The sequence below is a fragment of the Pseudoliparis swirei genome, chromosome 11 (assembly GCF_029220125.1).
Source record: "Pseudoliparis swirei isolate HS2019 ecotype Mariana Trench chromosome 11, NWPU_hadal_v1, whole genome shotgun sequence".
NCBI lineage: Eukaryota > Metazoa > Chordata > Actinopteri > Perciformes > Liparidae > Pseudoliparis > Pseudoliparis swirei.
Genome location: NC_079398.1, coordinates 19940556 through 19967097, shown reverse-complemented (window position 1 = coordinate 19967097; position 26542 = coordinate 19940556). Strand labels below are relative to the sequence as shown.

The following is a 26542-nucleotide window of genomic DNA, read 5'->3' as shown; positions in this document are numbered from 1 at the left end:
CGTGTTTGATAATTTCAATGTGTGTGTGTATGGACCTAAACGCCAAATTCTGCACATGTCTAGTCGACGACCTATTAATTTATAATTAAAAAAAGGTCAAAAGCTGTGATATTTTTAAATGTTGTCCGTAAACACGTGGTCGCTCCGGAGAGCCAATCACGGAGCTCGCTCTCGGTTCCGGGTTTGAAAGAGAAGTGACACACTCAACTGTCACGGCTGCACTTCAGTCTGCGACACACCTACCAGGAAGTCTTCAGTTATTATTTGGCAGGCTGCACACGCACAATGGTAGGCGACTTTTATAACAAGCGTGCCATATTTGTTTGTTTGATTTGTGATTATTCTGAAGTTTACGGGAAGTTGTTTCGTATTTCAAATCCACCTGTTGTTGTCCAGTGGCTGCACGGGGCTGTGGGTGTGTCGGTTGTTCTTGTAAAACACTTGGATGAGCGGTGGGAAAACACAACACACTAGATCTATTCACTTAATAGACTAAGAATATTGATTTTCAGCTATATTTTATCTATATCCTCTATGCAAAAACGTTTTAAATAAGGTAAATCAGGGCTTATCACATTATAATGTCAGTATAAATCAGTTAGAAAACCGTTGGAAACACAAAAGTTACAGTTAATGTTTGTCTGGAGATCCATGTTGCTCAATAACACTGGTTGTTGTTGTTTTTGTTGAGACTGTTGGTTTTAGACAGTTGCTTCCTCGCTCACATATCTTGTTTTCTGTTTGACCCACGCTCTCTCTTTGAAAGCAGTTTTTGTAATTGCATAGCTTATACGCTATTTAGTATGTCTTTACATATTTCCCATGCAGCAGGTCTGTCATCACCTTTTATACAATACTGTTATAGTTCTCCTGAGTTGACAGGACGTAAGACATCTCAAACTTTAAACCAGTGGTGGAAGAAGAAATTAGATTTTTTTTTTAAAGTAACAACACAATAGGGCAAAACAAAATTAACATTCCTGCATTGAAAATCGTATTTAATTAAATGGTTAGTAAATATTAGCATCAGCATATATAAGTACATAATGCAAAATGGCTCATTCGCTCTGCACAATAAGTCAAGTGTCACGACTGCCGACTGCAACAACAACAAAAACACGTGTTTGGGACCGATCCCTGCAAGATAAAATAATTTAGAATATGTTTTTCAATAGAAAAGAGGACAATGATCCAATCATCCAATCATATTTATATTGCAATATCAGTAAAAACTAATCTCATTTTGCTAATTTTTCAAGATTGCTCACTACTAATGCATTTATGTGTGGTGTTACCAATGGTTCAGCTAATTTCAGCTACTTTATATAGGCCAAATGTTTGGGTAGCGTCATCTCTCGCAATACACTACCATTTATACAGTTTATTAATATTTTGTGCATTCTGAGAATTAATGTAGGCAGTAAAAATTACAATATTTCCATCTAAAATGCAGTGGCGTAAAATATGGAATAACAAAGAATGACCTACCTTAAGATTGAATTTAAGTAAATGTACAACAACAGGTAACTCAAATGTAGAGGGGAACATGTGTGATCAATCACATTCCTACTAATGGATCAATAAGCTAAAAGTGAAGCTTGTCTTTATTGTGAATAAATAACATCTGACATGATTGCCCTGCCGTTGCCTCTATTTCCAGTGACTTGTTTCAGAATGAGTAAGAGGAGAGGCAAAGTGATAAGTGACGCGACGGCCGCCAAGAGCCGCAGAGTGACGGCCGATGCGAAGCCCCGGAGACCTTCCTCGGGCAGAGCCACGCCCTCCAGCACAGTGAGTCCCCCCCCCCCCCCCCCGTTCTCTTTCTTTACGTCTCACCATCTCTCTCGTGGGATAAATGCTGTTTCCCTGCGTGTCTCTTCAGGGAGATATCGGCCTCATCGAGAGCATCACTCTGAAGAACTTCATGTGCCACCATTTGCTCGGCCCGTTCCAGTTCGGGCCCAACGTGAACTTCATCGTCGGCAACAACGGGAGTAAGAACCGGATTCCTGAATGTCACGTCTGCTCGTCGTCTTTTGACTTTTGTGTGTGTGTTTATCACACTCGGACCCGGCCGGGTTTGAAGCGAGGCAACTTGTTGATGTTTGTTTCAATGAAAACAGGCTGAATATCATTTTAACAAAGGAGGAGTGGACGGGAACTGTAACTGTTGTGTATTCCAATGATTATCTACTAAACACAGGAAAGAAGGTACAGCTGAGAGAGACTATTGGCTCAAATAAATGATAGACAGAGCAAGGAGTCATCTCTCTACCATCACTATTAAGGAAAAAAAAAAGTTCTCCCAAAAGTTTTTCCAGAAACCAATTAATCAACTAACTGTTTCAGATCTTATCCCACCTAATCAGTGTTGTGCCCTCTTCGTAGATCATGAGAATAATCAGAGTGAATCGGTTGTCTTGAGTCAATTTGTTGTTTTTATGCCAACAAAAACAACACTTTTTGTGGAGGTTCATTGCCGGATGGCGAGGGGTTAAAAAATAAGAATAATTTCCCCCTAGGGATGAATAACTTGCATATCTATTACGTTACAGCCTGTTGTGTGCAGCGTTCTCACTCAATACTGGACCCATTTCTTATAAAACGGTGTCTCCATTATTCACTTAAACACAAACACATGGGAAAATAGAATCCAGGTCAATAAATACCAAAGTTACCCTTCAACATGTAGGGACATAAATCATTTAACCTGATGATTTGTGCCAACGGGCAATTCCATTTCTAATGTTACGCAGTGTTTTAATCCCTGTGCGTCTTTTTGTTCTTTAAAAAAAAAAATCTCAGGTGGAAAAAGTGCAATCCTGACCGCGTTGCTAGTCGGCCTCGGGGGAAAGGCCACCGTCACCAACCGAGGGATGTCTCTGAAGGACTTTGTGAAAACCAGTGAGAAGTAAGTCGTGTTCTTCCCGCGGTATCCTTTGTCCCGGTGATGTGAATACTGTCTCGTGGAACACCACCACCGTGAACTCTGCTCTCCAGCACCGCAGACATCACCGTGAAGCTGAGGAACAGAGGGCCGGATGCTTTTAAAAAGGACGCCTACGGGGACTGCATCTCCATCGAGCACCGCATCTCCAGTGACGGAGGCCGGACCTGCAGACTGAAGAGCAAATCAGGTTCTCCCTAGTAACAGATGATGTAGAGATCTATTCAACCCTCCGTCAGACCTCCACCCCTCCATCCCTCCAGCCCGTATACATTCTTTACCCTCCGTCAGACCTCCCTCCCTCCAGCCCGTATACATTCTTTACTCTCCGTCAGGCCTCTTCCAATCAGACCGCCATCACTCCATCCCTCCCTCCCTCCAGCCCGTATACATTCTTTACTCTCCGTCAGGCCTCTTCCAATCAGACCTCCATCACTCCATCCCTCCCTCCCTCCAGCCCGTATATATTCTTTACCCTTCATCAGACCTCTTCCAATCAGACCTCCATCACTCCATCCCTCCAGCTCGTATACATTCTTTACTCTCCGTCAGGCCTCTTCCAATCAGACCTCCATCACTCCATCCCTCCCTCCCTCCAGCCCATATACATTCTTTACCCTCCACCAGGTCTCTTCCAACGAGACCTCCATCCCTCCAGCCCGTATACATTCTTTACCCTCCGCCAGGTCTCTTCCAACGAGACCTCCATCCCTCCACCCCTCCAGCCCATATACATTCTTTTCCCTCCGTCAGGCCTCTTCCTCTGTAAACTCGCAGGTGTAATAAACGTGACACTGTTTAACTGTTTAATACCATCTGTCCACGTGGTCATTTTAAAGGGTAAGACGTTTATACATTCACACTCGGACTGATATTTCTCACATGTTGTAAATGTCACACAGTTATTTTGTGAGTAAATTGAACTGCTCTTGCCACCAAGGAGAAGTTTTCATCCCGAGAAGTGTGTCTCACCAACCACACCGTCTCTGTTGGGAAGCTGGTCGTCTCGGGTGTGATCGTGCTTCACGCGTCCTTATTTTTAGGATTGGATTGCGCACAGCTGACACGAACGAGGATTGACCTTTTTCGATTAATCTGCAGATTATTTTCTTGATAAATAATTTTAGTCTATTAAAACATCCAAAGACAGAGGAAATGCCCATTCAAAGTGAGGGTGATGACATCGATAAAACATAGATTTAAACCACATTGATTTTCTTTTATCTTTTCATGTTTTATTTCAGGTAAACTCATCTCAAACAAGAAGGAGGAGCTGACTGCCATTTTGGACCACTTTAACATCCAGGTACTCGCACTGTACAGCTCTTTTAATCATTAAAAATATGTATATATTTTCTTATTGGGAATTTCAATTCAATTCTGATTTTTGACTGGAAAAAAAATCCTAATATGTTTATTGTGACCATTTTACAGAGTCCCTTAATATAATATAATAATAATTTAAGATATTATTTGGGGGTTCTTCAACTTTTTTACTATTTTCCGAGCTTTTTAAATGTCGTAACTGCACAACAATGCACCTTGAAGGCTTCGTGAAGCAGCGCATGTGTTTGGTGTGTTCCAGTTGGATAACCCCGTGTCCATCCTCAACCAAGAAATGAGTAAACAGTTCCTGCACTCAAAGAATGAATTCGACAAGTACAAGGTCCACGACCGCCATTGTTATTAGTTAAGAGCGTTCTCATTTTAAGACCACGTCTGTGACGATGGTCGCATAATGTTTTCATCTCCTCTTTTCTGCTTTCGTCGTTTGTAGTTCTTCATGAAGGCAACTCTGCTGGAACAGATGAAGAGAGATTACATCCACATCAAGCACACGAAGACCGTCACACGGCAGCAGGTGGAGAGACAAGATGAGGTCCGTGTTCAGGATTCATCACCAACCCATATGTTTTAATTACCTTTCAGAAATGGTCATATTTACATGATGTATGATATTTATTTTCAGTTCAACACAGGGCAACTTCATGCGCTACTGAAACCATGTCAGTAGCGCAAATATGAAATTGAAATTCCCAATAAGAAAATATTCATTTTATTTAAAGATTAAAGGAGCTGTACAGTGCAAGTACCTGGATGTTAAAGTGGTCCAAAATGGCGTTCATTTTATTAAAATGAACTGAATTATTATTATTATTACTGTGCACCTATTTAAAAAAAAAAAGATTAGATGAAGATGTATCAAATAATAAGAGTGCAAAAAAATAAAGAATAACTAATAAAATGATCAGTAAACATACACAGACAATTCTAGATGTTCGTAAGGTACACTTGAACTTAAATAATGAACTTAAAGTTGATCACACACCTAAGTAATCATCTTAATACGACATTTGCATGTCTGCTGATGAGTTTGTCTCTTTGCATAATTCACCAACGACAGTCTTTTCTTTCTGCCCCATGTAAATCTAATCCTTTGAGAACCTTGTGTTCAGTCCCTCAAGGACCTGAAGCGAGAGTTCCTCCAGAAGAAGGAGCGCTATGAACATTTACCGTCCGTCAGCGAGATGAAGGAGGTTCTGGAGAATCTGAAGAAGACGATGGTGTGGTGTTTGGTAAGATGAGTTCATCGCCGTGTAAAACAAATTAATGGGAGGAATTACCTCTTCTTTTTTTTTTTTTTTCATTCTATGTATTATAAGTTCTGTATCCTTTCACTCTCAGGTCAGAGAGAAGGAGCAGCTGGTGCAGCAGTTGAAGGACGATGTTGAAAAGGAAGCGAATAATCACAAACATCAGGACAACCTGCAGCTCTGTCAGGTGAGTCACAAGTATTCCTATTGTGTTGAATATATATATATATATATATATAAGTTTCTTCAAACTGTCGACACCATATGAACCAGCTCACTCACTAATGTGTTTACACATGTCCTCCGCTGGGAAGAAAAATAATAACTTCCAACTTTAATAGATTTCTAGACGCCATCTTTAAAGATGCATCCGCTCCTTCTCTTCTCTTTCACACAGTCGAAGGTCACACAAGTGGAGAAGAAGCGTCAGTTGATCAAGAGCCGGGTTGACGGCATGAGGCGGGAACAGGAGTCGCTATCTGGAGACAATCTGAGGTTGAAGGAACAAGTGAAGGTCGTCGGCAGAGCTCACAAGGAACAGGAGGTACTCACTGGGAAATGTGATAATATGTCAAGTGGACAATATTTATATGGGTTGAAGTGACATCTTTTCCTTTTTCTTTCTTTTTCTCTTAGCTTGTTTATTTCCGAGCTCTGAACAAACTCAAACAGTCGGAAAAGGAGCAAAACCGTCTTCAGGAGAGAATTAATAAGGCAAAAACAATGTAAGGGAGTGGAAATTACATTACATTTAGCTGACATTTTATCCAAAGCGACTTGCAATCATGTGACATTCATACACTGTAGAAGCAGCTACAGGGAGCAACTCAGGGTTAAGTGCCTTGCTCAAAGACACATCGACTAGGGCGAGGATTGAACCGCCAACCCCCTGATTGAAAAACGGACCTGCTAACCACTGACCCACATACGCCCAAATGATATATTTTACTTTAATACAAATACATGCATCCAGTGAAAATGTTGTTCCTCCTTTTTTTTATTTTAGTCTTAGCCTGAACAATGATGGAGACACGGAATATGCAATACAGCAGAAGACAATATCCCGCCTGAAGGAGCAGCTTGCAGAACTTGAGGCAAAGGGTCCGAAGCTGAATCAAGAGATCCAGAACAAACGCCAGGCGCTCTTCAAAGGAAGGGAAGAGCGGGAAAAGCTGAGGTACGAGGCGCCACATTCGCTCCGTGCTAGAATTTGAGTGGCAGCCCAGTTTATCTGCGGCCCAGTGAAATATTTCCCCCGTCTATTTCGCGTCGATTCAGATTGGAGGAAAGAAACATCTGGGTTGTGAACGAGTCCAAAGTGAGGAGGAGGAATCACATCCTCGCCAGTCGATCGAACAAACTGAAGCGGTTTGGAGATCAGGTACCCGACCTGCTGGGCTCCATCGCTGAGGGCTACGCCACCGGGCGCTTCCTCAAGAGACCGGTCGGACCCATAGGTGACTTCTGCTTTATCACATTGACTCGTTAGCACTCAAAGAAATGGTTGGACATTTAGGAAAAATTCACTTTTTTCCTGTCTTGCTGAGAGTTAGATAAGAAAGATCAATATCTCTCACATATATGTTAAATGTGATTCAGGAAGCAGCTAATGCATTAGCTTAGCTGAGCATGAAGACTTAGATAGAAACGGGGGGGGGGGAAGATAACACAATAACACAATCTGCCTACCAGCACCTCGAAAATGTTTTATCAGGCAGTTTCTTAAAGATAGCAGGATACAAAATTAGACTTTTACGCATGAAATTAGCATTGCGGGAAATAAATGAATTTGCTTTTCTTGACAAGCGTTAAAGTGAAATTCACATAAAGCTGGAGCCGACAGCCGTTTAGCGTAGCTTAGCATACAGACAGGAAACGGGGGGGAAACAGCTAGCATGGCTCTGTCCAAAGGACAAAATCTGCCTCCTGAACCTCATATGAAAGTTAAATCAAACTTTCCTATGTTTTCATGTATGAATAGACTCAAAATAACACTGAGTGGACGACCTGATAACTATAAGCCAAGTATTTGAACAGCGTTTGATGAGGAAGGGTTCCGCTCCAAGCTTTTTGATTCATAAGCGGTTGATTAATGAATAAAAGGAAACGTTGTACTGGTACATGTAGCCTTCCTGTGATTCATCAGCTGGACAGAGCCATGCTCACTGTAGCTCCTGCCAAGTCGGCTAATAAATGCAGTTCCCAAAAAGTTAGTAATTTGGCAACAACTGGCAACATAGAAGATTTACTCTCCGTTCCTCCGTTTCAGGGGAAGCAGTACATTCAGTGAAATGTGTACATACTGTCGTTGACGGTGTGTGTGTGTGTGTGTGTGTGTGTGTTTGCTCTCAGGGGCGTGCATCAGTCTGAAGGATCCCATGCTGGCGCTGGCCGTGGAGTGCTGTCTGCGGAGCTTCATGAAAGCGTTCTGCTGCGACAACTACAAGGACGAGGCGGCCCTCCAGGAGCTGATGCGTCGCCACTATCCAAAGGGCAACCGGCCGCAGATCATCGTCTGCACTTTCTCTGAGAAAGTTTACAACATCCAAGGACGGTCAGCAGCAGCAGCTCAGATTCGCCGACTCTTACGTTTTACACGTTTTACATTTTGTTTTCCTTCCTTTTGCAGGAAAGCGGATCACCCAGAATATCCGTCTGTGCTGGACATCATCACAGCGCCGAGCCCGGTCGTCATCAACTGCCTGATCGATATGAGGGGGATAGAATCGATTCTCATTATCAAAGTGAGTGCGGGCTTTCGTGCCTGTTCGCGCTGAATGTCGCGCAAAGTATCTGACCCGTGTCTTGTGTTGAATGAAAAGGAAAAAGACAAAGCGAGGAGGGTCATGCAGCAAGGTCGGCCGCCGAAAAACTGCCGCGAAGCCTTCACCGCTGAGGGAGATCAGGTGTTTTCAAACCGTTATTACACCGCCGACTTCAGCATGGCCCAGTATCTCGGCGGGGATCTCGAGACTGAAATAAGGTGTGAAAAAAAAGAATAAGCTGTGAAATAAATGATGATATTTAATGGTAGTTTGAGGGAAGGGAAAGTCTTGCATTAGAATCTAGAAGTTTGGGAACACTCTTGTGTCTGTACAGTAAATACCTTAGCTTAGCATAAAGGCTGGAAATGGGGGCAAACTGCTCGCCTGACTCCATCCAGAGGTAATGAAATCGACCCACCAGCACTGTTCTTTTTTTTTTTTAAAGCTTGCTCATTAACATTTCCTATCCTGTTTCTTTAATCTGAGCCAGGCTAGCTGTTTCCACCCGCTTCCATTCTTTATGCTAAGCCCACTGCTCTAGCGTCACGTGACACGAGTGTCTCAAATGTGGTCAATTTATCCAGAGTTGGTATTTGAGATTATTTATTTTTATTGACGTTTCCTGTCACCAGTATGTTGGAGTCAGACCTGGAGAATCACCAGGCTCAGCTGTCCAGGTTTCAGCTCCACGGGACCTCCGTGACTAAGGACATCATGAGCATGGAGCGCAATCTGAACAACACCATCATTGCCCTGAAGAATACTCTGGTGAGGGATGAGCGCCAGAACCTGGTTGAACTTTACATTGTTCTTATTCTCCTGTTGATGCTTTTTCTCTACTTCTCTTTTGCGAGAGAATGATTGATTTATATGGACGCCGTGCATGATTGATCTACATTTTTGAAGGTTCAAATTGGAGTTTCCTTTTACATTTTCAACGCAGGTCTCTGTGAATCAAGTCAAGGCATCGATAACTGAGCTGGAGACTGCTGGCGAGGAGCACATCGATGACATCAGCTCCTTGGTGATCATGTTGGCTTTATTTGTACACATCCCACTCGAAAATAAATTGTATGTAAATCGGATGTCATAACACGCGTCTCGCAGGAAGAAGTCGCCCAAGAGAACCGACCGAGGTTGGAGGCCGAAAAGCAGTTTGTCCACGAGGCGAAGACGGACCTCGACAAGCATCGGAGCTCAGCAGAGGACGTGGAGTCCAAGTACTTTGCTGTGAGAGAACAGATTGATCAGCTCTCCGAGGACGCGGAGGCGTTGAAGGTGCAGTAGATCTTTGTTGTATCCCTTTGTTCGGAGGCTAAAAATAGTTACAGAAGTAAAAGGTGCTGCAGGCTCGTTTTCTGTAGTTATGATGATACTTACAGATTTTAAATGCGTTTGAACTGTGGAGGCTTTTTTTATTTGACGACGCTATGTGATCGTGAAATTGACTACTAATGTGCGTTGAGCCAAAAGGAGGAGCAGCTGAAGCTGGAGGCCGAGTGTGCAAAACACCAACGAACCCTTCAGATTTTGGAACGCAAACTGAAGGCTCATGAAGACGACGTCCAAGCGATGAGCGGTGACCTCGCCGAAAGAGCGGAAGAGTTACAGGTAACGAGATTTGCGCATTTAGCGGTTCTTGTTTACCTCGTGCATGTATTGGAGGCTTTACAGCCACGGTGATTCAGATTAAACCCAGTCTTACGCTGCACGGTCTAACTAGCAGCTAGGAAACTGAACCACAGAGAGGAGTTACCGAGTAATTCAGAGGTGTCAGAATGTCACCAGACCTCACATCTGACGACAGGAATATGTGGCCAAAGCCACCGAGATCTGCCCCGAGCGGCAGCAGGTGACCCGCAGCACCAGGAGCATCGACATCGAAATCACTCGGATGAAGAAGACAATCGAGGTGCACGAGGAAAACCACGGCGAGCAGGAGCAGGTGCTGAGGTGAGGAACCACGGGGCTTTAAAACAAACAATCAGCGGTGTCACGTCAAAGAGATTTTAGCTTAAATTAGTAGAAATACAACGAGATATTGCACTTTTTACTGCACACTGTAATCAACATGACAAGTAAAATTGATTAATTGAAAATGTTACTTCAGGACACATGGATCCTCCGCTAAATGTACTTTAAACTATACAAAATTAAAGTATTACTAATACTGGTGCTTCAAAGTGTATTATTTTACTGTTTAATTGTACATTTGATATAGTGTCACATTTTTAGTTCATCACATGTATACTACACATTTGTAAAGTAACTAGCTGACAATCTAGCTCATGAGCTGACGTCATTGTTAGCTTCTTTACTGTTTGTAGCGAGACTTTTTAGGTTTTTTTCTTGGTTGGAGGAACAGTTAAAGGCGCATTTAGGCTCCATTGAGATGCCTTCTGCCACTTAGACTTTCTTCTACTTCCTACTTCCATCCAATCTGTCGTTGGCCGTCACTAACTGCTCGTTCAACACGCTGCATGCGCACACTGAGTTCTGGCTGTGTCGTTTTCTGGCCTCGTTAGGGAGTACGCCAAGGCCCTCGCTCTCTACAGGGAGAAAACCAGCCAAGTGAGAGATCTGCAGAGGTTCATCGATCAACTCGATAACATCATGTCGGACAGGCAGGACAGATACAAAATAATGCGGAGGTAAATATCGGTAAAAAAAGAAGAAACCAATCCAGGAACACATGATTTACAGTGCTTAACTGGCAGTGCTTATGTCTGATAATTTCTTCTTCTTCTTTTTCTTCTTCCTAAAGGTTAGTCTCAGTCAGATGCAAGTTATACTTCAATAACTTTCTGATAAAGATGAACTGCTGCGGCTCGATGGTTTTTGATCACAACAATGAGACACTCTCAATCTCGGTACGTGCATTTTAATGTTTTTTTTCTCCCCTCCATTTCTATTATAAATTACCTGTGTTTGTTTTATGGTTCTTGTGTTGTTTTTGTTTTCAAATTGGATTGATGAGCTCTTTAATCGCAGTCGAGTTAAATAAAATCACATCAGATAAATGAAAAAAGTATGTTTATCACCAAAGGCTGGTGAAAAAAAACCTTAACGGTAATGATGTTTACTTTAAAGTAAGATGGGTAATCCTGGTCATCTCTGGTTCAGGTCCACATATCATCCCTCGTCTCTCTTGCATCATTTCCTGCCCCGAACACTTCTTGAACAAAAACCTAGAACCTGCAATATTTTTTTACGGGGGGGAAAAATAAATTAACTTGATGTACACTTGTAATACACACACAAACTTGTTCTGGCACACAGGTGAAGCCTCCGGGCCGAGAGGACGATGGTGTGAGTGACATGAGGTCGCTGTCTGGGGGTGAACGCTCCTTCTCCACCGTTTGCTTCATGCTCTCTCTGTGGGAGATCACCGAGTCGCCCTTCAGGTGCCTCGATGAGTTTGACGTCTACATGGTGAGCGCACAGTCGTCAGGAACACACACATTTTGTATACAAATAATGAAGATCAGATGTTTGCCGTTCACTCACTTTGATTCACTTTTGTGTGTGTGTAGGATATGCACAATCGCAGAATCTCCCTGGATCTCCTCCTGGAGCTGTCAGAGCGGCAGCATCTTCGACAGTTCATCTTCATCACTCCCCTCAACATCAGGTGGCGCTCTTCTTAATAATTGCCTCAGTTTGCATGCTGGCCTTTCCATTACCTGAACCTTTCCATTTTGTGTAACTTCCACCTTGTTTCCCTACATGGAGGCTTAAGTGTGCCATCAGATCATTTATATATATTTAATTATTATTGTGGCTATTTGTAATGCATGAGAAAAAAATACGTGGGATTATTTGTTCAGCATTTAAATTTTAAAAATCCAAGTAATAAACTGATGTTGGACGTAGTGATTTTCTATGTCAATTGTTATATTCTTGTATTTTTACGCATGTTTAAGTGATTTGCTAAATTCTAAAAAAAACTATCTTGAATTTTTTACTAATCTATTTCTAACATTATAACGTAATATTACAATTATATAGAAACATATATATGTATGTGTGTATATATATATATTATTTATGAATTCTGTCCCAATAGGTTCAGTTGCATCATTTATATATTTAAATTATTAAAATAATAATTAAATGTTCATGGTGCCACGCGGCAGCTGGCATATTCTTCTGCACACATGAGCTTTTCCTGTTGTTCTTCTATATGCTCCGACAAAGACTTTATTCACTCTGTCAATACTCAGTCAGGATTGATCAAATGATAACCCTGGTTTGTTATCTTTCAGCAATCTGCCCAAAACCAGCCTTATCAAAATCCACCAGCTTCAGGATCCTGAAACGACGGAGGAAGATGTTTGAACTGCGCTCCAGTGACAGAAATATAAAGAATGTAAGGATGAATGTTCAGGTGCACAGTCTACGTATGTTTCAGTATTGTTTTATGTGTGTGGGGGTTGTAACTGTAATTGGTTTATTTGCTGTGATGAATTCTTGAATGTGTTGTGTCATTCCTGCAGCCTTCAAAAACGTTTGAGCATTTAATATTTTTACGGATTATAGCACTTATAATCTTATCACTTATATATATATATGCACCAAAAAAAAGGTCCGTTAAATTTAAAAAAAATAAAAAATAATTATGCATTATTCTGTATGTATGTATTTGTTGCTGGTAACGTTTTATTGTTTAGATATTTAGAGTTGTTTCACTCTGAAGGCTCTTAAGGATGTTAATTAGTTCATCAGATGAATTGTGGTGTGTCTGGGTGTAGAGATCAATACTGCCTTTCATCCTCTTGATATTGTTATTCTTAATATTTCTCATCCATCCTAACATTTTGGGCATCTCAAGAACATAATTTTTTTGGATGTTACTCTGAGAATGTTTTAATGATATTTGTGCAGTTTTACCTCAGAAGTCAGTGTTAATGTTTTTAATAAGTTCTTATTTAGGCTCTGTGGCCATAAACATGTGCTCATGAAGCCGCTGTGAAAATCACCATAAATTACACCTGCTCCACCGTGTCATTTGAAAACGCCTGGTGACGGTTTATTCATTTTAATCACTACAGAATAATTTTTTGGGGTGCAACACATGCCACGTGTATAAAAGAATACAGTCACTTGTATCATGAGGTTCCCATATTTGATATAAACATTTAGGAGACAAAGAATCTGACATAGGTACCGAACTGAAATGTATAAATAATATAGACTTTAATAATGTGAGGGTGGTTTTCACTTTATGCGAGAGACGGAACAGTGAAAAGCTTCTGTGACCTCCACTCCTGTAAGTGGAGTACGAGCTGCTCGCACAGCCTAGAAATGTTGGAAGTGAAACTGTTGAAAGAGAATCCCTTCGATAACTTGAACCCGATTTTTCGTCTCACGCTGAAACACTCTTTCAAAAGCTTCATCGAGCGCCTCTCTTGAGGGGCCTGCGTCTTTTAATGATCGTTGCAAACGGAATAGAAGATGAGATCTTTCAATAAAAAGTTGTATAAGTAGGAATGCAGTGTGTCCAGTAAACATATAAGAGGCTTTTTCCCCCCTCCTTCCTTTTTTCTATTTCTTTGCTGCGTTGGAAGTGGAGCACCTCTCACAGGGTCCCCCGGCCCAGAGAGAGAGCTCCTAGCAACAAGGTCAAAAGCTGAGACTACTCATTTTGCAGTGCTCCTCCTTTCTGTAAACATGTTGATATGTACTGAGTTAAGTCGTTTTAGTCTGAATCAAACAAGCAGCCTGAAAGAGAAGCCAATTGTGGATCTTTGTGGGGAATAATGCATGGGTACTGTGCCTAATGACTGTCATTTTGGGCTTTCCTCTATATAGACGGCAGTACAATAACTTTATGAAAGGAAAGCTGCTCCATAAATGTATTTCTGCTCATCCCAGAAGTCAACTGAAGCAAAACCATAATACGATGTGAATGTGAACGCTCTTCCTCTGTGATCAGCCCACAACTGCAATCCAAATATCTTTTGAAAACAACTCGAGTGTCGCACACACACGTGTATCAACTGGAGGGAATCATGCTCCCACATTACTGGAGGTGAACTAATAGTCTGATGAGTCACACACTGTACATCCCATGCAACAATACTGAATGAAGTCCGTAGGGTTTCTCTTTTATAACCACCTAAAGATGCAAAAGGTAAGAGATTATATTTTTCTGACACGTAATATATGCATGCAAAGAACCTACTCTTTTCTCGGTTCCATCGTGTGAAAACAGCTGGAACAGACGGGTGCCACTCTATTCTCCAAGAGCTCAACAAGCCTGGATAGTAGAGGTTACAATTATCATAGGTGTTATTGTGTTGTTAATATTATGTAAAGCGTACAGTCGAGGCAGCTGTGAACACTGGGGATCCTACATACTGCAGGAACGTGATGTAACGCAGTGCTCCACCGATTTACAAGCTACGGTTGAATGGAAATGTCGAGGCTTACTGTGCACAAATCACATTGGCGTGTCTGTAAATAGAAATGTATGATATCGTATAGCGATATTCAAAAGTATTCAGCGTTTGACATACTCATGCATACAACCACAAGAAGCGAGTCCATTGAAAAAATCGTCCAAGATTTGTTGTTGGTTTGTTTGTTTGTTTTGCCTGTGGAAATGGCAGAGAACCTAATGAGACATTAAAACGTGTGCTGCTGTCCAGAGTGTGGGTTACTGTCGGGGAGAGGAGCGAGCGGGGTGGGGGGGGGGGCCTCACTTCTGCATGTCACACTGCAGCAGGAGCACGATGGACGGGTCGCTCTTCGCCGCCTCTTTGAACTCGTCCAATGAGATCTGGTCGTCGTTGTTCTTATCCATTTTGCAGAAGATCTTGTCCACCCTCTGCTGTGGTGTCATACCGTCCTCGTTCATCTTCATCATGATCACAGAGCCCACCATTTTGTAGATCGCCTGTGGGTGAGGGAGGCGCAGTGAGAAATTGGAGCGTTGCATCTTATGTAATCCAGTGACGCCGACATGCGTTCGTTTGTTCATCAGTGAGGCCGAGCTTGTGCTCTTCAAGCTCAACTAAGTAACTAAACTAAAACAGATCATTTCTGATTTACTTAGGAAGTATGTATTTGAATATATTTCACATTTGTGTTAATAAACATGTATTTCATAAATATGTTAGCCAACACATCCATAGCGCGTGTTGCGAATAGTGCATGAAAATAAAAAATTAAAGGCATCCGGAAAAGTTGAAATAGTGAGCTAAAAGTAGCAAAGAAACAATTGAAATAGCTAAACGTGAAGGATAAATGGTTAACTTGTCCAGCTGGTATGAACGCTATCTTCACCAAACCATTTAAAGGTGCTACATTCTAAATACAGAGCAATAATATGGCAGCAAACACCTCTCTGCTGTGCAGATATGGTGTGCGTGTGAGTGTTGTAAGCAGAGTGTCTCTGGGCTTTGTTGACATTCATAGCTGCGCCGGCCGGCGGCGCATGCTTTTAGTGCATATTAACATCTGTGTGTGAGCTCCACTGGCTAGCTAACTAGTGCCTCTCTGCATTGTGTACGGCGGTAACAGCTGAGAGCGCCGATGCGACCAACTGAAGCTATACCGCCCACCCTCTGGTTCTACCTCAGCCAAACACTGTTATATCCGTCAGCGCTGTTAGCTTTGAGCTGTTAGATGATAGCGAGCTGTTAGCTGCTAGCTGCCGGCTCAGCCGTCACCATGTTGAAAGTCGTGTGGAGTCAAACGAGATGCTCTTTATTGTTAATTTAGCACCTTCAACAATGACAATTCAATATGTAGCCTATACAAAAACTTATTTTCAACAAACAATTCATATTGTTCAATAGCGTCCAATCCATTCATAAAAACATATTTTGAACGTGACGGGCGGGGCCGATGAAGTTTATCTAATTCTATCTCTAGGAGTTTAACTAACGGGGATGAAACACACTGATGCAGAATCACACGCCGCATTTATCACTCCAGCAATTGTCAATATACTCCAAAATCACTGCACACGTATCAGATGTACGATCTTGATTGTGCTTCCAGAAATAGCGCGCTGTAATTCAATACGGCTGCATTTACGAAACTGCCTGTGCACTCAAAGCGCTGCGAGGTGCGCAGGGGACAACAACAACAGTAACGGGGCCAGTGAAGCCACGGGGGCTTCATGACTCGATAATCTCTCACCTCGATTATCTCCAGCATCTCCACTTTGGTGATTTTGCCGTCCCCGTCCAGGTCATACATGTTGAAGGCCCAGTTGAGTTTCTGCTCAAAGCTGCCGCGGGATGTGATGGACAGGGCGCAGATGAACTCTCGGAAATCGATGGTGCCGTCTCCGTTTTTATCGAAGGTTCTGAAGGCGTGCTGTGCAAACTTTGATGCATCGCCATAAGGGAAGAACTGCGAATGTGTGGGAGAGATGTGCGTTGAATAATTCAAGCGGGGCTTTAAAAAAAAAAAGACTTCGCAGCAGTTTGATGATGGGAAACAGCCATGACATAATTACATGTTCAGACAGACGATAACCAAGGAGAGAGGCCGTGGTTCACGCATACCTTGATATAGAGCTGCTGGAACTCATCCAGGTTCAGCCTGCCGGTGGGGCAGTCTTTCAGGAAGCCTTTGTACCACTGCTTCAGCTCGTGTTCATTAAACTCTGTGTTCTTCACCAGATCCTCCATCACCTCGGGAGTCAGCTTGCTGTTCTGCTTTCCCATGGTTCCTGTGGTGCGAGAACGTGTGAATAATGCATTTATTTATGCCTGAGCGATGGCGGCATAGGAACATCTTGAGCACACGACATAGACAACTACCTTTTAAAAATATATATATTATTTCCACTTCAGGCACAGATAGTACATGTGTGTGTGTGTGTGTGTGTATTTTGGGGGTGTTTGAGAAGGCAGGACCCATGTCCCTGGTGCTCTTCTTCTATTTCTGTCAACCCCCCACACCCACCCCGCTCAGCCTGCCTGCCGCTCTGTGGCCCGCGCAGCACTGACCTGGATCATCACTGTCAGAGCAGATCCAGTTCATTAAATGTTCGATCGCTGCTATCGGGTTCCCAAACACTGTTCTATATAACCACAACAAAGCCTGCGCTCGGTTGTAAGAGGGGCGCTGCTGCAGCAGCAAATCTAGAGACCTGATGGAGGGCAGCGTGCAAGGCCTTTTGTAATCTAGCTCAGGGAAATATATTATAATCCAGTGGTCTGTACATAATATAGTGTTGAAGCCAGTTGTGGGCAATATGCAGACCAATCAGCTGGGATTATCCACACTGAAGGGCCTCGGGAACAATGATGACAACTTGAGCGACCGCACCATGCAGAGCAGCCCTCAGCCCCCAGATTCATTAAATATTAACTCATGGTGTGGCAGTTGACATGCGTCAACCCTTAATACATAATTCACCAAATGAAGCAACATAGTTAGATTTTTTATGTGTACATGGAGGGCTCACAGGCCTTTTTAGTGGAAGTCTCCGCCACTTGAGACCAGCATATGGTCCACACATCTCCACAGCACACAGCACTGCATTGGCTCGAGCCTTGCACAACAAACGGCAGGAATGTGCGCCGCAGCCCAAATCAGTGCAAACCACAACCGTGTTCATGTGCGCCCGTTGCAGTGTCACATAGGCAAGCCTGACGAGCGCCATTGGTATGTATAGGACCCTTTCTTGGGCTAGATGACCTTGAGGAGAGAGAGAGAGATTAAAAAAAAAAAAAATTGTAGGAAGATGACAAAATTAAATAGTTTCACGGAGCGTTGGGCGCAGAGAACCGTCGTGTGACTGCGGCATATCGCACAGGCCGCAGGTGCAGACAGACTAGTTCTGCCCAAACTGATGCTGTTTCATTTCACGCGTTGGGGGCAACGGCATCTTGAGTTAAAGCTATAAAAGCTAACCGCCTCCTGGGAGGGAGACGCCGCCGCCGTCGCCGCCGCCGCTGCTGCTGCATTCCGATGGAAACGACGCAGTGAGCGTGTGTTCAGATTAGATCCCATGCAACCCTGCTCCTAATGGAATGGGTGCACGCGCATTCGGGGCGAAAAAGAACATGCCAAAAATGCCATAGCCAAACGGAACCTATTTTTAGCGAGAACAGCTCCCTCGATGCCGCCGCGGAGCCGCGAGAGAGGCACATAAAAGCCAATTAATTGCGCAAATCTCGATGTCATTTTCTCTCTCTCTTGCGAATTCGTCAAACGGATCCCTCCCTGTCTTATTTCACACTGTTTCAAGACTCAGTGGCTTTTTATTTTATTTTAAGGGATGCGCAGGTGCCCGTGTTCCAGCCCTCCGGTGCTCGATTCAATTCATTCAAACGGCAAGGAAAATTATGAAACACAACGCGTGACACATTAACACACACATACAGCATTCACCGTCTGCGGCATATATAATCTGAAAAGCAAGACATGTTGCAGGCAATGCACCCTTACCTTTTTTTCTTTTTTTTTTACAGCCTAATTGGTGATCCTCTATCGGAATAAATAATAAATCCCTCTCCGATGGAAACGTTTTGCCCAAAAAAGGGTGGATTTACGTTCAACGCTGCTCGCCTCCTTAAAATGACAAACACCCCCTAATGAAATTTCGTTTTATTTCGCCCGACGTTATTCCAGATGAGGCGCAGCAGGGACCGATCCCACGCCAGTCTGCGGTTATGCGACTACAGGAGCGCGGCGTCACCCGTGCGCATCACAGCCTGATCATAAATTGTCTGTAGCTCTGCTGCTGGCTTTGGCTTCAGCTGGGATTCTGTCACGTTATAACCGGATCCCTTCATCGTGATGAGGATGAGCATGCCAGAACATTTCCATCAGCAGGAAATTAGTCTTTTTATTTTTATTTTTTATAATCAAATAATCCACTGGAACTAATCAGGAATTACAGTCATCAACATTAAAGATTAATTTAACCTCAGGCTGAACTGTTTTAATTATATTGTGATTAAACGTGAATACTAATGGGATTTAATTACTAAAAAACAAAAGCTGGATAACCAGCTAGGGGCCCATCCACGTTCACATGGGTGAAAGGCCATGAGGTCACCGAGAATATTTTGACAACATGACCAAACGTCCAATTTTGTTTTTTATTATTTAGAATTTTTTTAAACATTTTATTCTATAAAGCAGGTCTCCAATTATCTGTACATTTAGGCTAATTTCTCATTGTGAAGATCGAAAAAGGCTTTAAAAAAAGATTGATCCTATAGGCTACTGTAAATCACAGGTTTAATTACAGAGCCTGCTACTCACTGGACTATATATCTTCGATGGAAGCAGTCGGGCAACCAGCGGAAACCTCCCGGAAGTATCGGCTCCAGGCCAAGAAGTCCCGTATATCCTGTAGAACCACAACTTGTCGTCTTTACTTTTTGGTTTTCATGCAGATTAAACACAATATAATATGTGTATTGGTGAGAGGAGAGGTGTTCCCTTTGGACATAGCCAGGCTGGCATGCAGTTTCCCCCTGTTTCTAATATGCTACGCTAATGTTTAGCTTCATGTTTACCGGACAAACTTGATTCTGGTATCAATCTTCAGAAGTTAGCTTATTTTCCTCCAAAATGTGGAACTATTATTATATATATTTGTATGTCTATTGATTGATATATGTTGCATATTCCTAAAAAAAAATTGTTTATGTTACACAGCAAACCTGGGATCATGTAGGCCTACAGCAATGGTCAATGCAGACCATATTGTAGTCATTTAAAGCATCCAAGCCAGACTCCCACACTATTTTCATGCAAAGAGACTCGAAATAGACCAGCATCGGCCCACAGGACTCTGAAGGTTTGCTGTTAGGTGTGATTTGACCAGAATTATATATAATGTGGGTGCTAATGATGCTAATAAAATGGTAAAGAGTGGAATCTGTTCCTGAGTTATAGGATGATCCCTTGAGAGGCAGTTAAGGTCTCCTGAAGGACACCAGTTTGGGAGCCAAAGATTTAGGTCACCTTTTGTTAAATCACGTGCGGTGATGTGGCTCCCAGACAAAATAATTCTCAGATGTGTGGACCCACATCCAATTCTGGGTCCATTTAAATTGAGGTTAAAAAAAAAGAAGAGATAACCTTGTCTGCATCCTGCTGGATCCGAATAGTGAGAGGATGGGGGGGATGAAAAGTCTCACGCAAATCTCTGAGTATATGATTTCTTAATTTAATGCTCACAGTACAGTATACACATATGATTTCCTTTTACATCTCACAAACACAAAAGCAAACCGTTAAATACATAGATAACTTTAGCACCAGGATAGAGGACTGATCCGCTCAGCGTCCTCTAAAACTCTTATTCATAGTGATTTTCAAAATAAAATACCTCAGTTTGATCTCACTAGGCATGGCTTACATGTCATATATTTACAGCAGCATTCACTTCAAAAGGTTAATTGATTAAAAAAGGATGCATACTGTACACCAAAAGTGGCATACATAAGCAATACTATATTATATACCCATGTACATGGCCGTGTAGGTTAAACCAGTGTAACATTTAAGTTTTTAGTGTGTTTTGAAAGCGTCACTATCAACACTGATGCTTGATAGAAACATATGCATTGAAAAAGACGTTCTTATGAGTATACACGAAAAGCCGATGGAGATAATTGGCATGTAACAATCTTGCATATTGAAACATAAATATATCACATTCACAATGCTCTCATTTTTCTTTATATATACTGTACTACCAAGAGAGCTACTGTCTTTCTACTGTTTGTAGGCTATGCTTTGTAAAGGTTATGGTTTTTTTAAAATATATTAAATTATAATAAAAATGAATCCAATGGGAACAGTACTTTTTTGTTACACAGTAATGTGAAAAAATAGTATCAAAACAATTTACTCTCAATCAAAAAGCAGTGTAGTGTTGCACTGTTTCTCACATATGTTGTCAGATTTGTAAACATGAGATCCTAAAGTGAGGTATATATGTATATATATATATACATATATACACATATTTGTGAAGGTTTATGAGAAACATATTCTTATACTGGCCTTCCTTTACTGATATGTTAATGAGTTTCGAAGGATGCATTCCACCATCTCATCTGAATCTGTTTTTAGTTTAAAATATGTGCCGGAAGTATAGAGTAAATAAGTAAATAAGAGAAGAGAGGGGTGGATTTGTGATGATCACGACGTGACATCATGGAAATCCTCAGCAACATGTACCAAGAGGGTCCTCACATGTGGAGAACCCAGGTCTGCGAGCCAATGGGAAGAGAGAAGGGATTCAGGTTGTCCTTTTAGTGGAAAATATTCCTCCTTCATCCAACCAGATTTGAACACTCAGTTTCTCTGCTCAAGACAAGCGGCTTGATTAATATCATTTTAAAAATGTGAATGTAAAACAGAGAATTGTCACCTGAATCTGCAGTTCCTCTGGGCTTTACATATCTCTGTAGCGGGTCATTTCTAGGCTGCCCGGTATTATTTTGGTTCATTCCCACTAATCTCATGGCATCCTATTTTCAGAACAGCAGGCAGCTGTTTTCGGAGAAAATAAGCTCTAAACACCTGTACGCTACCTGCTGAGCACCGAACAGCAGATACAGACAATACGACTAGCTGGTGAACATCGTGGAGCATTTAGTAGCTAAGGAGCTAGCTATTTCCCTCTGGAGTTGGTGGAGACCAAAACAGAGTTTAAAGAGAGTTATAATTGGATTTACATTCATCAGGTGACCAGAGACATTTGGCCAAATGTGTGATTTGGTGTGTATATAAGCGACTATTGGCTAAAAGTTAGCCACATGTCAATGTCATCTTGTTTCCACTGCCCTCAAGTGTAAAATAAACTCAGTTATTGCAGGTTTAAGGAGAACTAACTTAAGGTGAAAGACTAGCTTAACCATCTTTTTTTATAATGTGTTAGCTGTAAAAGTAAAACTCAAGGACCTAAAACAACAACCTGGTTTGATGGTCCATAAACTTCTAGTTGGAGAAGCTAACATTTACTCTACTCACACTTACCTACTTTTATCACACCCTGTTAATGTTAAAATGTGGGTTACAAACGTCTTCATAAAAGACTGAAGATGAAGTAATACCTGAATGTGTCAGTCTTTGTGTTGTTTTCTTGAATTTCTACGTCACATCGCATTTTTTTCACGCATAAGCCCCCTCATTCCGAGCAAAAATAAGTTAAAGTATCGGTAAAAGTGGCAACCCATTTGCTTTGATCCTTTTACAGCAGGAAAGGAAATGATGCATCTCACTCCTGGGGATCCTATACTCGCTTCCCGTTCTCTCACAGACCTGGAGATGTATCGTCGGATTCACGGAAAAGGAAATATACATAGCAGAAGGTTATCAGAACTTAGTCTGCTTTAGTTTGTCGATGTGGAAGCAAAGCTTCAAGGCCGGACCCAGCTTCAGTCCGAGGTACTTCATGATCATGTCGCTCTTCAGGAGTAACAAAGCGTTCCCGTCGATCTCCTGCAGGGAAGCAGAAACGAGACGTTTGCGTTGCGACCAGACGAGGTGATTTCCACTGGACGTTCATTGAACGAGCAGTGAAACGTCCGGTCAAGAACACGATGGGAAACAAACTCACATGTTTCCTAAAGACGTCTGAATGGGGGCCGAGAGCCTGGGGGTCCGCATCCCTGATGAACCAGACCACATCGTCCACAGACCAGGTGGTTGGGTCCTTGTTGGATGGAGCTTTGGAGTCCTGGGACTCTGAAGCTGCGCTGTAACCTCCTGGGGGAACAAAAGAACACACATTAACATAAAGAAGAGAAAGAAATACCGAAGGAATCTTGGGTTTCTCGTCTTTCTGTGACTTCTCACCCGTCCTGTTGCTCTCTGGGAATGTGCTCGGGCTGGTGGCCGACTGTCTGCACATGCTCATGGAGGCCGAGCCGTTGGTGAACTGCTGCGACGAGCGAAACCCGTAGGACTTCGGCGAGTAGGACGAGCTGATGGAGCCGAAAGCGGACTCGCCCGGGTCCATGGAGTAGCGCTTGCCGTCGGACTGGTCTAAATGGTAGTCCTCGGCCATCGACGTCTCAGCTACGGACAAGACCAGTCAGAACCAGAAGGTTAGTACCACAGCGCAGGAGCTTTTAACCTATATTTACTGTATTAACATACCATCTGAATGGTAGGAGCCCCCGCTGTGTTGGGTGATGGGCTGATCGCTGAAGAGGTTTTCACAGTGCAGGCTGCGGCAAAGCTTCTTCAGAAAGCGCAGCACATAGTCGATGCTGTTCACCACGGGGAGGCTGAGGAGGTGCTGCTTCCCATCGAATGTGGCTGGAGAAGCAAAGCACGGGGAACCGCTTGACACAACATCCCAGTTTAGACGGAAAGCAGCTCGTTGAACTGCTTCACTACTGCATCCTGAGGTGAAGTGGTGGTGATGGGGGAATAAGCTTTTGAACCAATAGAAAGCAACACCTGAGGGAGGTCTTTGTACAACACCTGATATTTTTTCTCCCCCGTAGCCTTGTGTGAGGAGAGTGAACACCGTCTTCTGCAGGAAGGCGCTGTCGATGCAGCCTTGGACGGCCTGCTGCAGTACCACGGACGGCCTGTCGGGTCCGAAGTGATCGGGGAGCTGCTGGATCTTCTTCCTGTCCAGGTTGGGGCCCGTGTTGGCCTGCTTGTTGATGTAAATACAGACTGAGGAGAGATATACATGAATGATCTGTAATGATGTGTCTTTTAAAGCCAATCGGGACTGCATCGTAAAGACTTTGACTCTGATGTCCTGGTGTTCACGGCGTTTTACCTGTAAGCACCTGGGGCGTGGCCGAGTGGGGGATGGTGGCGGCATCCTGCGGAATGGAGCTCATGTCGGGCTCCGGGGTGCTGCTGGGCGGAGAGATCGCCAACGGTGTCATCACCATCCTGGGTTTGAGCTGCAGAAGAAGAAGAAGAAGTTATCGCATTGTTTATTTCAGGCATATCATGTCTTTACTAAATCATGCATGGGGGGGGGGGGTGGAATAATCAGGCCGCCAAATCTACATAAAACTGTGAATTTGATGCTACAGATGACACTTTTTTCGTTTGCCTGTTTAATTGATAAAACCGACAACAATAACTTCCTCTTTACACATTAAAATACATCCATGTCATTTAAGTATACAGCTGAACAAAGCCTCACAGATGTTAAGTCTTTCTCTGTTACACTAGGGTCCCACAACATGTGAAAGGCATGGAGCCGGTGTGTCTGTCTTTTTCTCTCCACATGCATTTTTAAACACACTGCATCCACACACTCACACACTCACACACACACACACACACACACTAATTTACCACAGCTCATCCCCACCAGATCCCCCCCCCCCATCTCCCTCATGTGGCTGACCTTGAAACCCGGCTTTCTCCCCCTCTTCTTTGGCACTTTGAGTGGAGGGAGCGACTCGGGGTAACGATTTGGAAAATCCATCTTGGCGACGTTGCGGAGCGGGGGTCTCCCTCTCTTCCTGCCCGGTATCTTCCCCGACTGGCTGGGGAGGAAGGAGGGAGCCACTGCAGCTGATTGCATTTCACTGTTGTTGCCGTCTGAGTTCTGTGCCGTTGCTGCAGGTACACTCATTTGGAGCTGGAGACAAAGGGAACAACCATTGAGCTCAAGCTATTGCAATGCAAAGAGAGACATGCACTTCCCTTGCACAGCAATCCTCCTCCTCGCCAACGATACATCAGAGAGCAGCGTTAGCATCATTTTAGAGCACACACACACACACACAAGGAGCAGGAAGGCTTGACAAAGGTGAACATCGGCATCATCTAAACACTAAGAGACTGCAGAATACTCAGCTGTGCAGTGCGGGGAGAGGAGCAGCATTTAGCAGAGCACCGAATTAAGCAAACAACACAAAAGGCAGCCATGCATGAGCTGTGGAGGAAACAGCACCTCCATCCTGCACGGAGAACCCACTAATAAATCCGAGAGGGGGGTATTACCTGCTGTCTTCTATTGTGAAAGCCCAAGAGCCAAGCCCTTTTTGGCTTAAATCCCAGGAGCCAAAAGGTGACTTTAAAAGCTAAATCCCTAACAATGAAGGGGAAGCCATCCTGCTCTTGCTGTGTGTGGCGTTTCCCCTCTCCGTCTCCGTCTTGGTTAACACACTGCTGCTGCTGCTGCTGGGCACACAGGCTGCAGACATCTCATTAGACTAATGCATTCAGCAGTGACAGAGGGAGGGGGAAATTGACTTCACCATGACTACCCAGCCATGAATTACCATTACGATGACAGCTTCCACCCTAATCTTTAAGAAGAAGAAGAAGAAGCAGCAAGAAAATAAACATGTGGCACAGATTCCATGCAGCAAGAATCAACAAACGGCGGTGCATACCTCCAAAATGTCTCTTCATTTTTAGCAGATTTTTCAAAAGGATGGAGTATGTAAACAAACAATAACCGGTCAGCAGGCACTCACCATCCGAAACAGATGTGCAGTGTCCCTATACGCTCCTTGTTTCCTCTGTTTATCCTGAGCACGGATCTCAAAGCAAGGCAGGCTCCACTGTAATACTGTATATATAGTGTGTGTGTGTGTGTGCTTGAGTGTGCACAACCGAGACAGACAGAGAGTGACAGTGTGTGTGTGTGTGTGTGTGTGTGGGGACGGGGATGGGGGAGGGGGGGCTGGTGTGTGTGCACGCGTGCATTAAAGAGAGAGAGAGAGAGAGAGAGAAAGAGGGGGGCTCCTCTGTTGTCATAGCAACACGCCTGTAAGCCCCTGTAACACCCTGCCGGTTGTCTGCCATGTTTTTTTGTCGTCTGCTCAGTGCTGTGGAGGTAAAATTAGACTGAGGACAGAGTTTCTGCTGTTTCTAAAAATTTATTTTAATAAGAATATTCTAATTATATTATGATCATTCAGTTATATATTAACTGAATGATCATTTTTGACATTTAAAATATATATATTTGACGTAAGGAATTGATGCTCGTCTTTGTCCGAGATGATAGGTAACTAAATGTTTAGATTTTTGACTGTTGCGACGAGACAAGACTTCTGAAGACATGAATCTTGAATTATTCTCTATTTTATCTGCAAAATGACTGATAATCTGCAAAATCATTAAGGAAAATATATATAGCTAGTATCCTCTATATTATTCAAACTGCAGATAACAATGTTAGAGCTCAAACTATTTGTTCATTCATCCTTTTTTTTTACTAATCATGAACAAAGTTAAAGTCATTAGATGAAAATATTTTCTTCTCAGATGTGAAGATTTGATGCTTTTCACACAATAATAAACAGAGT

At 43.0% G+C, this 26542-nt stretch overlaps 3 protein-coding genes across 4 annotated transcripts; 1 reads left to right on the top strand and 2 right to left on the bottom strand.

Annotated features, from left to right (window-relative positions):
* The first annotated feature begins 217 nt into the window (after nucleotides 1-217).
* Nucleotides 218-12932, top strand: smc6 (structural maintenance of chromosomes 6). Of its 2 annotated transcripts, XM_056425689.1 has the most exons (27): nucleotides 218-288; nucleotides 1661-1791; nucleotides 1883-1994; nucleotides 2806-2911; nucleotides 3001-3137; nucleotides 4192-4253; nucleotides 4533-4613; nucleotides 4725-4826; nucleotides 5404-5523; nucleotides 5633-5728; nucleotides 5939-6085; nucleotides 6178-6266; nucleotides 6548-6718; nucleotides 6820-6998; nucleotides 7894-8095; nucleotides 8171-8285; nucleotides 8364-8524; nucleotides 8939-9074; nucleotides 9250-9330; nucleotides 9414-9584; nucleotides 9780-9917; nucleotides 10114-10259; nucleotides 10832-10957; nucleotides 11071-11176; nucleotides 11586-11738; nucleotides 11840-11937; nucleotides 12572-12932. In XM_056425689.1, exons 2-27 carry the CDS (start codon nucleotides 1675-1677, stop codon nucleotides 12642-12644), a joined length of 3225 nt encoding a protein of 1074 aa, XP_056281664.1. In that variant the 5' UTR covers nucleotides 218-288; nucleotides 1661-1674; the 3' UTR covers nucleotides 12645-12932. The 2 variants fall into 2 exon arrangements, with proteins under 2 accessions (XP_056281664.1, XP_056281665.1); XM_056425690.1 differs by lacking the exons at nucleotides 11586-11738; nucleotides 11840-11937; nucleotides 12572-12932 and having other exon boundaries at nucleotides 10095-10259; nucleotides 11071-11159.
* Nucleotides 12933-13308: 376 nt separating this feature from the next.
* Nucleotides 13309-20366, bottom strand: vsnl1b (visinin-like 1b). Its single transcript, XM_056425746.1, has 4 exons — nucleotides 18720-20366; nucleotides 16826-16992; nucleotides 16455-16670; nucleotides 13309-15204 (listed from the first exon to the last, which is right to left on the bottom strand). The coding sequence occupies exons 2-4, from the start codon at nucleotides 16985-16987 to the stop codon at nucleotides 15007-15009; spliced, it is 576 nt and encodes a 191-aa protein (XP_056281721.1). The 5' UTR covers nucleotides 16988-16992; nucleotides 18720-20366; the 3' UTR covers nucleotides 13309-15006.
* A 64-nt stretch (nucleotides 20367-20430) lies between these two features.
* LOC130201058 (sex comb on midleg-like protein 4) lies at nucleotides 20431-25165 on the bottom strand. Its single transcript, XM_056425723.1, has 7 exons — nucleotides 24625-25165; nucleotides 24040-24169; nucleotides 23730-23930; nucleotides 23400-23561; nucleotides 23097-23318; nucleotides 22858-23006; nucleotides 20431-22739 (listed from the first exon to the last, which is right to left on the bottom strand). The coding sequence occupies exons 1-7, from the start codon at nucleotides 24853-24855 to the stop codon at nucleotides 22614-22616; spliced, it is 1221 nt and encodes a 406-aa protein (XP_056281698.1). The 5' UTR covers nucleotides 24856-25165; the 3' UTR covers nucleotides 20431-22613.
* Nucleotides 25166-26542: the final 1377 nt, after the last annotated feature.

What these genes read in the sequence shown, in the direction of transcription:
- smc6 (XM_056425689.1), top strand. Translation starts at nt 1,675, where the DNA reads ATGAGTAAGAGGAGAGGCAAAGTGATAAGTGACGCGACGGCCGCCAAG. An exon ending in TTTGTGAAAACCAGTGAGAA is followed by an intron (nt 2,912 to 3,000) that starts GTAAGTCGTGTT and finishes TCTGCTCTCCAG; the next exon opens with CACCGCAGACATCACCGTGA. An exon ending in AGACGATGGTGTGGTGTTTG is followed by an intron (nt 5,524 to 5,632) that starts GTAAGATGAGTT and finishes TTTCACTCTCAG; the next exon opens with GTCAGAGAGAAGGAGCAGCT.
- LOC130201058 (XM_056425723.1), bottom strand. Translation starts at nt 24,855, where the DNA reads ATGAGTGTACCTGCAGCAACGGCACAGAACTCAGACGGCAACAACAGT. An exon ending in GGAGAAAGCCGGGTTTCAAG is followed by an intron (nt 24,170 to 24,624) that starts GTCAGCCACATG and finishes CTTCTTCTGCAG; the next exon opens with CTCAAACCCAGGATGGTGAT. An exon ending in CACGCCCCAGGTGCTTACAG is followed by an intron (nt 23,931 to 24,039) that starts GTAAAACGCCGT and finishes ATCTCTCCTCAG; the next exon opens with TCTGTATTTACATCAACAAG.
- vsnl1b (XM_056425746.1), bottom strand. Translation starts at nt 16,987, where the DNA reads ATGGGAAAGCAGAACAGCAAGCTGACTCCCGAGGTGATGGAGGATCTG. An exon ending in TCCAGCAGCTCTATATCAAG is followed by an intron (nt 16,671 to 16,825) that starts GTATGCGTGAAC and finishes ACACATTCGCAG; the next exon opens with TTCTTCCCTTATGGCGATGC. An exon ending in AGATGCTGGAGATAATCGAG is followed by an intron (nt 15,205 to 16,454) that starts GTGAGAGATTAT and finishes CCTCACCCACAG; the next exon opens with GCGATCTACAAAATGGTGGG.